General features: G+C 34.1%; 1 protein-coding gene across 2 annotated transcripts; it reads left to right on the top strand.

Moving 5' to 3' along the window:
• Positions 1 to 3882: 3882 nt before the first annotated feature.
• LOC102592836 (trihelix transcription factor ASIL2) lies at positions 3883 to 16871 on the top strand. 2 transcript variants are annotated; one of them, XR_001472294.1, is made up of 3 exons: positions 3883 to 5061; positions 5184 to 5242; positions 16553 to 16871. XR_001472294.1 is itself a non-coding variant. In XM_006338095.2 (2 exons), exon 1 carries the CDS (start codon positions 3998 to 4000, stop codon positions 5054 to 5056), a length of 1059 nt encoding a protein of 352 aa, XP_006338157.1. In that variant the 5' UTR covers positions 3883 to 3997; the 3' UTR covers positions 5057 to 5061; positions 16553 to 16871. The 2 variants fall into 2 exon arrangements, 1 of the variants encoding a protein (XP_006338157.1); XM_006338095.2 differs by lacking the exon at positions 5184 to 5242.
• Positions 16872 to 17361: the final 490 nt, after the last annotated feature.

The raw sequence follows: 17361 nt of genomic DNA, 5'->3' as shown, positions 1-17361 counted from the left end.
GGCCCAGCCTATTCATGAACATTTAGCACTATTGAACAACACAATTATCCCTATGTAACATCGATTTCCAATCCCCCACACTGCTAGATTATTTGTTACTTATTTGAATTTTTGAAATCTTAGTTTAATTGTGACTTTTGATACCAAAATCCTTTTCGTAAATTTGGTGGAATCATCCACCCCTTGTTCTTAATTGTTGCAAATGAATTGATTTACATTCTAAATTTCTTGATAGAATTTCTTGCATTATATCACTATCTGTGGGATTCGATCCCGACTCTTAGTTGAGTATTTTTTTATTAACGACGACCACTTACTCTTTGGATTTGTTTTAGAGAGTAGTTTGAGTGTTATCAGCTCTGAATACCAAGTTTGTCACGATCAAAACTACCCCTGGACATGGCATGGTGAATAAGATCCTGAGAGACCCTAAGCAAGCCACTTGACATAAGCATGCCACTAAGATAAATATGATAGAAATAATGAGATAAATTGGAATATAGGTCTCAATACTTCAACTTAACATGATACCAAAATTAGAGTACAAAGACTGTAAATGTGGAATCATACTAAGTCTAACAACAAGCCTCTATATCATATGTGTGACTAGGAAAAGCCGTAGCTCACGGAATAAATTTGAAAACTGAAAGACTGAAAAATACAAGAAACTCATAATGCGTGATCATTCCCTCGAACCATGAAGACTCACCACAAGCTAAGAAAACGTTGATCAATCCACTAGCCACAACCTGATGGAAGAATGTCGGACCCTATATATATGAAACAATATAGGCACAAGAGATATATGTATCAGTACTTTGAATGTATTGAATATGGGGAACATGCATAACCATAAATGTGAAACATGCCAAGTCTTGAAAATATGAAGATGCATGACCAAGTAAAATATATCAAACCTTGATAAGCTAAAATCATAAATCATGAGACAAGGTTGATACAATATTTGAAAATCATAACATTAACTTAAATTATAGTCCTTGAGGAAACCATAAACTCTATAAAGAAATCTAAATTCTTTTGTGGGATGTTTACCATTAACTGACATAGACCATGTGAGCTATAACATGAAATATGGTATCTTTCCACACCGAAAAAAGATTGTCCTACTTTCCAAGATAAGGACCATGTTCTTGAGCTTAGGTGAATCCACTAGCTATGTCAAATCGGGACAAAATCCTATGGAGGCACGTAATTATGGACAAGGGGATTGTTACTAGAGACCCGACATCTACTAACGGGAGAGCCTCCCTCCCAAATTCCTCTCTATGCTAAGTAAACCCTCAACGGAGATAACCATTATAATAATACTTGTAAAGGTAAGAATCTAGTAATATCAATTCAATCATACACTTCATATCATAGAATAAATCCTTTCAAAATCATGATTTCATAACATATTTATAAAGACACTTATCATAAAGAATCTAAATCATTATCATCCTTCATAATGAGAATACTTCAAAACTGAAGCAACCTTTTTCATAAACCATAATGATACTTTATCTAAAAACATCCTTGATTCATAAATTCTTCAATTTCATGATGTAAGCATAATCTCAAAAACATAGTTCATAATCATAAAATAGGCATATGACATGGGTTCATATGAAATTCATTGATAACATAGAATTTAGATCAATTCATGCATATTAAGATCAAATAGAATGAATTTGTCATAAACAAATGAAACCCCTTAAAAAGCATGCAAAATCCTAAAATTTGGGTTGAAATCATATAAGAGATATAGATAAATCTTTGGAACTTCCTACATATCTTAATGTATCTAAGCCTTGGAATTGGAGAAGGGAGCTTGAAGTTTGAAGAACCCTAGAATTTTCCTTGAGATTCTTGGAGAGAATTTGGAGAAGAAGACCTTTAGGAATTTTGAGATTTTGAGTAAATGAGAGGGAAATGGGGAAATTTTAAGGTAACATCAGTTATAGGACCTTAGAATGTTCTAGAAACAATGTAGTTTAGGTGTTAAAAGGGTAGGAAAAGACCCAAATAATGTTGAGTTAAAATTGTCGGATCAACTCTACGGTCTCATGTACGGTCCATATAAACTCCTACAGACCGTACTGGTCACTCGTAGGTTGAGTTACTGGAGACCAAATTTTGGATCACTTTCCACAAACACTTCCTACGGGTCGTAGGTCTCAACTGTACAACCCAGGGTCAATCAAAATTAATTTTAACGAAATCTATAATGTGATAACCTTATAAACATATTTCGATGCATTAATACAAAAATAATTAATAAAATTAAAGATATATTTCATAACAATTTCTATAAAGATTATCTATTTATATTGTAAATAAATTTTAATTTTAATTTTAAAAATAGTTTATTAATGACAATCAAAATTCATTTATCTACATCTATAATAGAGAATAAAATCTAGACATATTACATAAATCTGTCATTTAACTTGGCTTGAACTGACATTTATGTCAAACTTTGGGTATGCACAAGTAGACAGACATGTCTTACATGTCAATTCACATGAGATACACTCGAACTAATTTGTTTTATTCCATGTATGACACATATTACGACACGTGTCTCTACTTGTTCAACTCTATATAAGTTTAAGTGTCTACTTGTGTACACCAAAAAATGAAGAACATAGACGTCAACTGAAGTTAAGCTAAAAGATATGTTAATGAATTACACTTAGGGCTATTCAAAACCGTACCGAAATTGATAACCCGTACCGAAAAAATGTTATTGGTTCATCGGTAATGGATTATTGGTTTAACGATTTTGATTTTTTTTGTTATCGGGTTATCGATTCTTAACGGTTTGAGGTTTTTTCTTAACGGGTTAACCAATAACCTGATAGTAAATTAATAAATTATATTTATACCATTTTGGTATATAAAGTCCTTTACTTAAGATTTAGTTTCATATTTTTATTTCTGACAATCTCAAACTTTTGGTTATTCTACAATGTGTTAGTGTTATTTTTTAGCAAGATACAATTTATCAACTCATGTGCATGGTTTATTTGGTTTGTCACCATGTTTCTAAGTGATTTTCAATTATTTATTTTTTGTGTCAAATCTTAACGATTAAATCGATAACCGAACCGATAACGATCAATAATCAATAAATCGAGAACCGATAAGACAATATCTTAATGGTTCTTAACGGTTAAGGATGTCTACAAACCGATAACCGATTAGTTGAACCGATAAACTTCAAAACCGAACCTACCAATACGCAACCCTAATTACGCCTAAGAGAAAAGTGAAATTTTGAATATGCATGCACATAACACATGCATACATACTTAATGTTGTGCCTTTTCCCTTTTAATATTACATGCATGCATTAAGTATGTTTTAAGTAATACTAAAAGGGTAAATAAATTCACTTTTAAGTAGTAAAGATGTGTAATAGGTCGTCGTGATAGTTGAAGCGCGTAACTGACTTTTTGGGACAAATTTAGGGAGGAATCTATGCCTTTTCCCAATATTAAAATAACAAACATAAAAAAATAACATTAGATTTCGCAACAAACTTATAAAAGGTTTATCTATACTTATAATGTTAATGAATTTCAATAAAAATGTGTAATACAAACTATAAAAATATGTTACATGAACGGAAGAATAAAAATAGTAAAGATAAAATAAAGTTTGCGTAGTACAAAAGGGGAAAATGGTTAATTTTCAAAGTTGAGGAGAAGTTTGATTGTTAAACCAAAATTAGGGATGTAAATGATTTTCACCGGTTTCGTAACGAATTCACGGGAGATTGTAAAAGATAAATTTTTAAAATTATGTTTGGACATTTGTTAAAAAATTAAACTTTTATGGTGAGGGTGGGGGTGTCAATTTGTTGTTTAAAAAGTAGTTATTGAATTTAAAGGGCAAAAGAGAAGAAAGTTGGGAATGTGTAAGAAACTGATGTGAATTTTGAATCATCAAAAACCCTAAGACAGGGATCTTAAAAAAACCCTTTTTCCTAACTATGAATGATTCTGATGATGAAACTCCATACCCTTCAAGACCCAACGCTGCCATTTACACTTCTTCTCTTCGATCAAGACGCTCAATTCGAAACCCTACCTCTTATCCAAGAAATACCCATTATGGGTATAATAATAATGAATTTCAATATAACCATCATGGTGCTGCTGGTGCTGCTGCTGCTGATGAATCTGATGATGAAGAAGAAAATCAAGAATTTAGCAGTGGAGAAAATGATGTTGATAATTTTCAAGGTAAAAGGAAGAGAAAGTTGGAAACTTTAGTTTCAAATTACAATTTTGCCCCTCGTCCAGGTTCAAAGGAAATCTGGAGTGAAGAGGAGAGTTTTGTGTTGTTGGAAGTGTGGGGTGAGAGGTATTTGGAGCTCGGACGGAGGAGCTTACGTGCTGAAGATTGGGGTGAAGTTGCAGAGAAGGTAACAGAAATGATTGGTGTTGATAAAACTGAAGCTGAGTGTAGGAATCAATTAGATGTGCTAAAGAAGAAGTACAAGAAGGAAATAACAAAAATGGAGAAAACTGGAGGTGGGTTTCATAGCAAGTGGACATTTTTTAAGAAAATGGATATGCTCATGAATTTGAGGATGAAAGGGCATTGTGGATTGGGTTGTGGGCTCGATTCGGGGGAGTATGTGTTTATGGACCCACGAATGTACTTGGATAGGTCAAATGTGTTGGATGAGATGAGAGATAGTCCTGCAGGATCAGATGCGGATAATGATGAAGAAGAGGAAGAGCAGGGTTCCGGAGGATGGGAGGGTGATGATGCATCAGCTAAGTTGCTAGCGGATTCCATTCAAAGGTTTGGGCAGATATATGAGAAGATTGAGAATAGTAAGAGGAAGCAGATGATGGAGCTGGAGAAGATGAGAAGGGATTTCCAAAGGGAGTTAGAGTTGCAGAAGAAACAGATAGTTGAGAGGGCACAGCTGGAAATTGCTAAAATAAGAGACGATGGAGAAAATGATGATGATGAGGACAATGAAGATGAGGATGGCGAAGATACTGACAATATTTCCGGTGAGAAGCTTAGAGGCTGATGCAGGTATTTTGAATTTGTTTGCAGTGTCAAACTAGAGCTTATTGAGCAAGTCACTGGCCTACTTTAATTAATATGGTTCCTTCTATGTAAACTTTGTAAGCAGTGTATTTTGAATTTGTTTGCAGTGTCAAACTAGAGCATTATGAAAACTTTGTGGCGTGACGTCTTGGACTAACCTTTTCAAGTCATAATCAATTATGACACATCTGATCAGATTTTTCTTGATTTAATTTGAAAGTGAGGATGGTTTTTTCTAAGTTAAAATAATATTATACTAATGCATGAAACAAGAATATACAACTAGAGAGTACATTAGACTTGTAAACAAATTCAACCAACTGTTAATTTAAAATGCAAAATCTAACTCTAACCAGAGTCTAGACTCTAGACATACAATACAGAAGGGGAACAACTCAGAAAACTGCTTTCACTTATGTATATTTCCCTCTTTATTATAATATTTTGCATCCATTTAATCCAAGTGATACTGGAGAATCTTATTATTCTAACATATTCTGCTTGTGTTTAAGCGATGTACTCAGTCTTCCAACTCTCTTGCCTTTCCCTTATCTGTTCCTCTCCCATTTCTCTATATAGCGTGGCCTCTCATAGATTTTGTTACATCTTATAGATCTGCAGAATATTTTTTATTCTTTACCTAACTTCACTCTCTTCTTCCTGTTATGTAAATTTACCTTTCTCCCATCACAGCTTATTGAACATGTCAATATGTCAATTCCAATATATTCTTTTCTCTGTGATCAGATTTTGTAGTGGTAGGGATGGTTTTATTGTCCTCCCCTTGTAGTCTATTCTCTTTTCTATTTTGACACCAAGGGTTAAGGCCTCATTCTCATACGCTTAAACTGAAATGCCTAAAAACGCAGGAAGTTCCTGAGTTCCCATTTATCACATACCAAATTCTCATCATCTGTTTGCTGTACATTTTTGTGCTTTTCATATTACATCTATTTTGACACTAAGGGTTAATGCCTCATCCTCATATGCTTAAACTGAAATGCCTAAAAACTAAGGAAGTTCCCGAGTTCCCATTTATCACATACCAAATTCTCATCATCTGTTTGCTGTACATTTTTGTGCTTTTCATATTCTTGTTCGTCTTCTTCAGTATATGTTTGTCAGAATCTCCTCATATTTGCTTGCACTTTCTTCCATATTTGAAGTGTGGTTTCTTACTGCTCCTCTAGGTATGGTATAATTCCTATCACTGCCTTTACTGATTCCTGCTTTACTAGATGCACAATTTGATAACAAGTTCCTCCCCCCCCCCCCAACCCACCCATCCCCTCATTATGGGTTGTGGTTATCACAATTCTAGCCCCATTCCTGATTTCGTTGTGTCTCAACACTTGCTTGATTTGGAAGTTTGGATATTAAAGTAGGTGAAGCCCATAGGCAGATTAACATATAATTTTCAGCAAAAATCCACAAGATGAGCTTGTAATATTCAGCTTATTCAGCCTTTGTCCCCATAACAATTAAGGTTAAAACTGTCCACTAACTTGTCAATGTCAGAGCACTAAATCATTAGCATATTATGATATTATTCTACTCATATTATGCTGAACAGATCCATATTTTCAGTCAGCTGACTTGATGTTGATAATAGAAAAGACTAATTTAGCTCAATTTTTTTTTATTTTCCTCCCCTTTTTTATGTTAGGTCCAAGAGAAGAATATTGAGAACTTCCTTCCCTTTGTAAGAATATAGAGAACTTCCTGCCCTTTGAAGGACCCCGATGTGAAACCAATATAGAAAATACATGTTGCTCGGAATCTTCACTTTTGGGGCCACACATGGGTCGACACGTCGTGATGTAGGTCAAGGATCTGTGCTTGATTTGGTCAACTGATTTTGGGTGCTTTGACCAAAATCGACAAAAAAAATTGGGATAGATACCCAATGTTGTGAAAGGCGATCTCCTCGTCGCCAATGGCGAGAGGCGAGGTGACCCTTCATCACCTTTTAGCTTTGTGGTGAGGCGATCTTCTAAAGGCCGTCGCCATGGCGACAATGGTGAGAGGCAACAAAGGCGAGAAAGGCATCGCCTTTTGTATTTTCTTAAAAAAAGGCAACCAATTTAGGGTTTTAAAAGTTAAAAGGTAATTTGAGGTTTTCTTTCCCGATTTACATAATTGCACTCTTAGACTGCGACTGTGACTCCAATTAGTCGACTCAATTAGACTTCTTCGGCAACCAACCAGACTTTTTTGGTGACTTCAAAGTCCAACCAATACGTATTTCTTCTTCTTCTTCCTCTGTTTCTTTCCTCCTCCTCCTCGGGACGTAGCCCGTACATTAATGTTCAAAACTCAAAATGAAAAGAACATAAGGAAAGTAGTGGCCAAATCCTCGGATGAATGAGGACTCACCAATCTTCAACTCTTCTTCTACTATGGATCCTAGCCACAGAGGTGAGAATCGGGAACGCCGGACCCTACATTTGGATAAGAAATGTAGGCAAGATTATGCGTTAGTACAAAAATGTTCTAAATATGATAGCTCGCATAAACATAACATAAAAGTTAGACAACATAGGTCATGAAGCCTAATCGATGCACATAATGAATCATCTCAACATGTAAGGAGTACTTCTTGAAGTAACCTTAATTCATCCTTAGTCAAAACATGAGTAAGACTAGAGGCTACGAACTAGCCAACTTTGAACATAAATGAAGGGACAGTGGGAAAAGGAGACTGAAGAATAGCTAAGGAAGGTGAAGTAAACATGCACCCAAATATTGGTCCTCTGTCAATATCAATCCACTCTAACTCAAGCATGCAAATCACCAAAATGCAGTTTCATTCTACACCATCCAACCTTTATCTGGAAAAAGCTCGAAGAAAAGCGAGAAAGAAAGGTAGCCTACTATTATTAAGGATGGGTAAGAAAGAGAGGCAAGCTGACTGGCACCTATACCCTCAAATTACTAAATAGTAATAACGTAATATTTTACCTGATTTGCACCCGTAGTAACCATCACCGAGGACTTATGTAGGTTATTTTCACGACCCAACTAGAGAAAAGCACAAAAAAAGTATTAGATCGAAAGATGTAAAAACCAAATCTCAACGAGTGAATAATATAGTTTGAAAACATGAAATGAAGCCAATTTCATGTGACAGTACTACTGGTTCACTAAGCAAAAGTACCCTACGCCACTCCATTATTTGTTCCACTACCCAGCCTATAAGATGCAAACCAGAGTACCAGAGTAATCCAACTGATAAACCATACCTTTTGCATCAACGCCTCCTTAAGCTTAGGAAGGCCCTCATCAGCACCATAACGACCAACTGAAGGTTCCCAAATGACTTCTTTCACCTTTTCAAGTGCTCGCACAGGTGGTTGCCAGTACACTACTCCCTGTAAGACTGAGAAGAAAATAAGATGATACCCAGATACATGGATAGAAAACATGGACAAACCATATTCAGGCAAAACAATATAACTACTCAATCTAACAGAAAGATCCACCCACAAGAGATAACTCTATAGCTTTCTCATATCTGCTTTGTGTAGCATCGTGCCATCATTCTGGTGAGTACTTTCCTATATCTAGTTTATGTAGCATTGTGTCATCTTTCCGATGACTACTTTCTCATATTTGATTTGGGTAGTACCATGCATCTTTACGGTGACGACTTTTTCGTATCCAATTTGCGTAGCACCGTGTATCTTTCGAATGACTACGCTCTTATATCCTATTTGCATAACATGTGCATCTTTCCAGTGACGACTTTCTCATATCCAATTTGCTTAGCACCATACCATTCTTTTGGTGACTTCTTTCTCATATTTGATTTGTGTAGCACTGTGCATCTTTTCGGTCTACTTTGTCATAACTCATATCTGTGTTATGTTGCACTATGCGTCTTTCAGGTTACTCCTCAGATCTGATTGGCATAGTTTTATGCGTCTTTCCCGTGACAATGATACTCTCTCTCGTGGCTAAAATAACATATGTTGGCTTTGTTCTATCCATGGTTGTTGTTCGTCATTAGCCTTTTAATTAGCTGGACATTAAGAATGTTTTTTTTCATGGTGATCTTAATGAAGAAGTCTATATGGAGAAACCACTTGGTTTTGTTGCTCAAGGGGAGTCTAGTAGCCTTATATGTCGATTGCATAAGTCACTCTATGGTCTGAAACGTTCTTAAGCTTGGTTTGGGAAGTTGAGTACAATAATTAGGAGTTTGACATGACTTGTAGTGGAGTTCATCATTCTGTGTTTTATCGACATTCTACATCAAGTTCAGTATTTCATGAGAGGACTAAGCACATTGAGATTGATTGCCATTTTGTCAGAAAAGATACTCTTGGGAGATATTGTTACAAAATTTGTGTAGTCAAGTGATCAACTTGCAGATATCTTCACCAAGTCCCTCATCGGTCTCCCTATTAATTACATTTTTGACAAGCTAGGTGCATGTGATTTGTATGCACCATCTTGAGGGGGAGTATTAGAATAGGAATAGGTATATACAATCATACTTAAAATAGGGATAAGTATGTTCAATCCTACTTAGAATAGGAATAAGCATAGGAATAATATATAGTATCCTACTTGGTAAAAGATTGTATTGTAGTGCCGATAAGTAGGGTCTCAGTTAAATAATGTAAACACACAATTCAATAATATTCTTCTATATTTCTCATAAAATCAATTGCAAGCATATGAGCAAGCAAAACTGAATGTGCACTTCATTTAGAAGCTAGTAAAATGTTCTTTTGCTTAATCAGCGAGGTAAGTATGATTGTACTTCCCTAGGGTAGACTAGGGTATCATAAAAGTTATACCTAGGTGTAGGCGAAGGGAAAATCTAGTTATAGGGGGGGGGGGGGGGAGTTCTACGTGTTTCATAGTGCTAGCCCTAGAAGATTGGGTTAGTTATTGAAGTGTTTTGGTTAGAATATAACATCCAGACATGTTTTGTTGTCCTAGGATTGGATGGAAAAAAATGAAACAAGAGTAACCAATCTCGTTGTAACAATTGGGATGATATTATTATCATTTAAGTTGGATGAAAAAGCACAAGTTTGGTATACACAAAATTTCCTGGTTTCAGATGAAGACACTTGCTAGAATAATTATTTTAGACATTTGCTTCTCGTTGCAGTGTTTAATGATGGTTCATTTGTACGCCATCCTTTTAGGGTGTAATTGTGGCTCTAGGATGGTCTTTTAATTTTATTTTTACAGAAGGTCTCATGCTCTAACAAACTTTTTATACAAATGTATGTATGTGTGTATGCACATGTATATGTTGTGCGAATGCAAATTTCTAGGATAATCAAAGTGTTGTGTTTGCAAGGGTGGATGATTCTAAACAACCCGGGAGTTATCTTGTACAATTCTAAAAGAATTTCACAACTAGAGGCATCATTCGATTTGAGCTAGTCCCAAGCTCCCAATGTACCCAAAGCCCTGTCAAAAACTGAAGTCCTTGATTTAAGGTCTGTTGAAGTTTGCTTTTAGTTACTGCAGTAACTTTTAGCAAAATAAGTTATTTAGTTTGAATAAATTTGAATTTTGAATTTTAGTTGGTTTGTTTATGTTGTTGAGATATTTTAGGTTGTTTAAATTTAAATTATGCAGATTATGTGTTTTATGTTGGCTATTTAAAGCCCTTCAATGCTTAATAAAATTATTGAAAGCTATTGAAAGTCATTTCAATCCATTGAGAGACATTTTCAATCTTTTTGTGCTGCCCCATTTTTAAAAAACACCAACAGTGGTATCAAGAGCTTCATTGATCTTAAGGGATCTGTGAAATCTTCCAAAGAACTACCATACATTTTTAACCCGTAAGGGCTACCCATTTTAACTCATCAAGGCTACCTTTTCAACCGGTGCTTTTTTCAACGAACAGGCTTTTCTAAATCATTTTTAACCAAAATAAAATTTTGAATTTTAGTTAGTTTGTTTATGTTGTTGAGATATTTTAGGTTGTTTAAATTTTAAATTATGCAGATTATGTGTTTTATGTTGACTATTTAAAGCCCCTCAATGTTTAATAAAATTATTGAAAGTCATTTCAATCCATTGAGAGACATTTTTAATCTTTTTGTGCTGCCCCATTTTTAAAAATACACCAACAATGGTATCAAGAGCTTCATTGATTTTAAGGGATCTGTGAAATCTTCCAAAGAACTACCATACATTTTTAACCCGTAAGGGCTACCCATTTTAACTCATCAAGGCTACCTTTTCAACCGGTGCTTTTTTCAACGAACAGGCTTTTCTAAATCATTTTTAACCAAAATAATGGCCAGCAACAGTCTCTCTTTGAATGCCCCACAAATTTTTACAGACGAAAACTATCAAATTTGGTCTGTGAGAATAAAACCATATTTTGAAACATATGTGATATGTGAGGTTGTGATGGAAGAAAAATCCTTACAACCTCTCTCTGCAAATCATACAAAAGTTCAGATTAAAGCACTTTCAAAAAAACTTCTACACAAGACAATGTCATCGCATGTGTTTTTGAAGAACAAAGTCAAAAGAAGAAAAAGAAAAAATAAGAAATTTTGCAAGTTCAAAAACAATGTAAAAATCCAGCATCAACTACCAAAACAAAAATTGAGGAGGAGCATTTTTTTCAATTGCAGTAACTAAAGCAAAGGAGGAGTGTTGAAGTTTGCTTTTAGTTACTGCAGTAACTTTTAGCAAAATAAGTTATTTAGTTTGAATAAATTTGAATTTTGAATTTTAGTTAGTTTGTTTATGTTGTTGAGATATTTTAGGTTGTTTAAATTTTAAATTATGCAGATTATGTGGTTTATGTTGGCTATTTAAAGCCCCTCAATGCTTAATAAAATTATTGAAAGCTATTGAAAGTCATTTCAATCTTTTTGTGTGCCCCATTTTTAAAAAACACCAACAAGGTCATTTCTTACTTGGGTTAACTTTAATATTTTTGTTGTCAATACTTTCTTTTCTACAATATTTTCTCCATAGCTTTTAGTCTTGTATTTGTCATATTTTACTATTTTTGTTGTTACTGCTTTTCTTTTCTACAATATCTTCTCCATAGCCTTTACTCTTGTATTTTTAAAGTTGTTTATGGAAACTCTTTTCTTGAACCTTGGGTCTAGCGGAATTTCTCTATCTCACATAAGATTAAAGGCAAGGTCTATATATACCCCACCCTTCTCGGACCTCATTTATGGGATTACACTTTACTTGTGAGATTACATTGGGTATGTTCAAATTTATTTCTTATATTAGGTTGAAATTCTTTATCAAAGTAAAAAAGGCAACCCAATGTACTAAGCTTCACTATGCGTGAGGTCCGGGGAAGGGCAGGTCACATTGGATCTATTATTCGCTACCTTAGCTTGTGTGTTTGCAAGAGGTTTCCATGGATTGAACCTGTGTTATCCTAGTCACATTATGGCTCTTCTCGTTGTGTCAAGACTCCTCCTTTAATCAAGCTTACTTAGATTAAAAAAATCTATTATTTTGTTTGAAGGGAAGTATGTGCATATAGATTTCTCTATTGACGTTTTGATGTTAGAACTTGGTATGTAATTGAGTTAAGCCCTATGTTGCTCGGACTCTTCAAAAATTTCAACGGGTGCGCATCGGATTCACCAAAAGTAGTACATTTTTGGAGAGTTCGACACGGGTGCGACATCAAAAGTGAAGAGTCCGCGCAACTAAGGTTAGGCCTCATTTGTTTCCATTAAGATTAAGACGTTTGAATTTGAATATTAAAATGTGCATTAAGATCCAGATGCCTAGATTTGAATACACATTTGAAGGTTAAGATATGGTCTCTAATCTGAACATTGAATAATTAAGACTGTTTATTTTCAATATTTGAATGTGCATATGAAATAATATATCAATATAAAAATTATTGTAACATGATTTTTTAAAAGAATTCAACATATGCACATCTTTTAATAAAAAAAATTATCCAACAACAAAATTTTAATTAGAAACTTCAAGTATATACGTATTTCAACAACAATAGTATATCTAGTATAATTTCTCAAGTGAGTTTGATGATCAATGAATCTTAAATAAAATTAGTGGCCTAAAACAAAATTCAACCGTAAAAATATATCTAGTGTAATCTTACAAGTGGGTTTGATCATACAAGCAAGTTTGATGATAAAAAAGACTCAATAAAATTAGTTGTCGAAAACAAAATTTTAATAAGAGACCTCAAGTATTTACATAGTTGTTTTTAATCATGGTGAGTATTTTTTCACTCAAAAATCTTGAGTTCTTGATAAACATCATACACCCAAAAGTATTTGTACAACAAGAATTCTTGACAAACATCAACGTGATATTACTAAAAGGGGGACAAAAAAAGTTATAAGTTGAAATACCAAAATAACCCCATCAAGTTGAGTTACTACAATAATATATATATATATATGGGAAGAATTTAAATCAAAAGTAAGTTTACCATTTAAGCCCTGAAGTAAAAGCAAATCTTGATTTGTAACTTTTGTTTACATCAGAAAATATAACAAAATTCATTAGCCCCTCAAAATTCAATGAATCCAAATTCTATATTAATGCTTCCTCAAAGCGTTTACTGCCATAATTTTTTTTTTAATCTCTTTCACCTTCTCCTTCACTACATGCTTAGATGCTAAGTTGCTCGGACTTGGGTGCGGGTGTCCGACACGGGTTCAGATCTAGAGGTCAAATCCTTCATGATCTAATTTTTAAGATTCGGGCATATGGGATATGTATGGATACAGGTGCGGGGATTCGCCTAAAAATAATTAAAATATCTAAAAATAAAGTTATAAAACTAAATTATGAGATATTATGTGGAGAACTTGGGGAGAATCTTGGAAGGAGATTAAAGGAAAAGTAGTGACATAGAAATTTCTATTTAAAAGGTATTCCATTTTCTTCCATTTCATCTTAGTTTTTGTATTGATTATAGAAATCATTAAAACTGTCCAGACTTTCCCCATCGATTTTGATCAGAGTACCCAAAATCGGTTGACCAAGTCAGACACAGATCCCACACCACACCCATGTCGTATCAACACGGGTTGAGGCACCAAAAATGAAGAGTCCGAGCAACTTATCTTATAGGAACATAAACGTTTGGTGAGGATGCAGGAAGGCAGTGTAACAACAATTAATTATGGTCAGGTCACAAGTGTATAAATTCCCTAAATTATTTCACTCATTAAATTTTCTTTCTTTCATCTTCTATAGTGACTTCTCTTTACAACCTTTTTACATTCTTCATTTATTCATTTATATTAATATTAATTTTTCTTGGTTATTATTGGTTGTACGTAGTTTTATCTTCTCCATGATGTTTATTCTAGTCAATTTTTTCATATTCTTTAAAATACTCTATAAAGTGCATCATAAGGTGTGCTTGTCCCATTATTCCATTTGCCTTCTTTCGGTTAGATTTCTCCTCCAAAAAGAGTCTACTTCAGGTAAATCTATCCCAATTGTTTAGCTACTACAAATATTGACCAACACTTTTTGTATTATAGCTAAGCTAGCAGCGTATTCACTTCTTTTAGTATAATATGTATTTCTGAAAAGCTTCTATTGCAATAAAACTCAAATTCAGATAGAAGTTGATCTGCAAATGCCTTTGCATATTTGAACTTTGAAGTGTGGACATGGACTATGTTTGGAGCACACAGGTTCATATTTGACTGTGTGTTTGTGTAGTTTAAAATTGTATGGGATACATGTGCAATGCACATGTCTGAGAACTAGTATAAAAAATACACTAAACAAAATACTTCTAAAGATAATGAAAACTTACCTGCTCAGGAGAAAAAAATGGTGTTTGATTGAGAAAATAGAGGAAGAAAGTCGGTAGCAAGAGAGAAGAAAAGTTGTGTTCAAAGAGAGAGAGAGACGACACCTTTTTTATGGCTTATTAAATAGGTCTAATGTTGTTAAGACTCTTATATTTGATTCATTCTGATCTTTTCAGATCCATAAAGAAACTTTTTTAAAAAATAAACAAATAGACTTAATGGGCTGTATCTGAATGATTAAGGTTCATACCTGAAAAACAAACGCACTTAATTGGCTGAATCTAAATGATTAAGATTCAGACCTCCATTAAGTGCAAACAAATGTGGCCTTAGACAGCCTATTACACTTCTTCAATTCCGCTCCTAATACAGTAATGAATTTTAGTTTTTACATTTTGTAATGCACATTCCACACCCCACTGCATTCACTTGATGATGGATGCAGTGAGATATTTTATTTACTGATTAAATATATACACAGAAATACATACACACATATAGACATGTCTATATATATAATTTAAATTGAATTGCAGTTTGCCTAGCAGCTAGTGTGTTGACCAGTTACTAAATTAATGAGGTTGAGAGGTAGTCTTAATTTTTTTACTTCTCTAGGGGATATCATGGATCATTATAGCTCAACTTATTTAATAACTTTTGGCAAAGGTAAATTGTCTGTTATGAGAAATGTGGGGGTAGTTCCATCCCATCATTAGGTGCTCAATCTGGAAGTTTGGGCTGATTAGTAGAATTGGCTTGAATATTCCATCAAGACAAGTTTCTTTGTCGTGACTCGTGACTGTCATAGGAAAAAAGAAGGAACTAGTATAGTCTATCCCATCTCAAGGAGTCAAGATAAGGATAACTTTATACTCTCATTAAAGTGGGGCAGAAAGGAGTAATTGGATGCTATATCCTAATCTACGAGCTTAAGCACAAGATGGGAGAAATAGAAATAACTTTTCAGGTACGGGGTAGAAGAAAATGAAAGAAAGATGATGAAAAATAAATTGGAGAAATTTTACATGTTCTGATTCATATTGTGATAATCAGACTTGGCCTGATTAATTTTAGTGATGACTTGAGTGCGCACAGTGCTTTGTGGATTTCTAAATAAAGCACTTGCTTGCATTCTATTCTGGACTTTTGGTCCTGTTAGCGGGTTAGTTTGTATATCAAGCTTTCAGGGTGGACTCTAGGATTATTCTTTCATTATCATTTTATGGAAGGAGCAAATTCATACTATTGGGATTCTCAAAATATGAAGTTTGGAGAGGTGAATGCATGCTGAATGAATGTGAGCTGTCTCGTGGGCTCTGAAATAAGTTCATTGATAGAGAGAAGCCTGTTTGAGCTGGTCCTGATGGGACTGAAAACTAGAAATGACGGTCAAATGAAAGCTTTTGATGATGGAACAATTATCTGGATCTTGAGCTTATTTCTTAAAAATTAGTAATATGTGAGGTGTGGATAATATAATTATACACAATAAAACATTTCTTGGTGCTTGGTCATGGTGTTTATAATATCTGATGTTCCTGTTAATGCTGATAATGTCAACATTTTTCTTTTTAATTGTACTTTCACTCGAACTGGACATTTTACACGTACCTAAATGTAATTGGTTGCTTTCTATTAAGTGTGCTCTGAGGCGATGTTTCTCACAAAGAATTCATTATTTGTTTATCTTTTTGCAGAATGAAAGATGATTACTTAGAGCTAAATCAGTGGAAGATTTTGCAAGGAACGTTCTCATTTGAAGTAGTACTGATTGACTGGATTCTGGAATATCAAGTTATTCTGCAAATATTTGTTTTCCTTTGTACTTTTAGCATGTGGACAATAACCAATTTTTCTTGTCATGTTGAGATTATGAGGTCAATTCATCCTTATAGATTAATTTCATAAAATTTGCTCTTACTATCAGCATATGCCATGTTACTGCCGAGTGTAGGTGAAATCTTGAAGTTCATTTTCCCTTTGTTTATAAAAAGGAGCACTTTGTGTTTTGAGAAACATTGCTTTTATCATCATTTAGACCCCATCAACTTTGCAGCCATCTTTCAGGTCTCATTGACCAAGGTTTCGTTGGCTTCTCAATTTCAATTTTCTTTAGCCATCGAGAACCAACATGTACGAACTAGAATGCCTCAAGTATACCTCCATAAATTCAAGATTTGAGTGTAAAAATTGGTAGATAGCTTACTTTTGACTCATGTTATCACTGTTTTAAAAGCTACTAATGTTTGACAGGGGAAACGGTTTGGACAAATATCTTCAACTAAAACACAGAACAACTTCAGCCATTGGTGTTTCAGTTTTGAAGTTGACCATGTGAATTTATAGGATACAATTATATATATTGTCATTAATTTCAAAAGTGGTAGCATGAGTGAAACAATTGTTTTCACATTATTTCAGTCATGATGCTATTTTAAAACTTTTTGAATAGTTCTGGAGTTCAAAAAAAGTTCGAATTTACTAGATTAACTTATTTCAGTCATCA

This window comes from Solanum tuberosum, unplaced genomic scaffold (genome assembly GCF_000226075.1).
Source record: "Solanum tuberosum cultivar DM 1-3 516 R44 unplaced genomic scaffold, SolTub_3.0 scf00003, whole genome shotgun sequence".
Taxonomy (NCBI): Eukaryota; Viridiplantae; Streptophyta; class Magnoliopsida; order Solanales; family Solanaceae; genus Solanum; species Solanum tuberosum.
Note: the sequence above shows the minus strand (reverse complement) of the source record. Positions and strands in the feature narration are given on the sequence as shown.

Excerpts from the sequence above, each read along its gene's own strand:
- LOC102592836 (XM_006338095.2), top strand. The coding sequence starts at position 3,998 with ATGAATGATTCTGATGATGAAACTCCATACCCTTCAAGACCCAACGCT.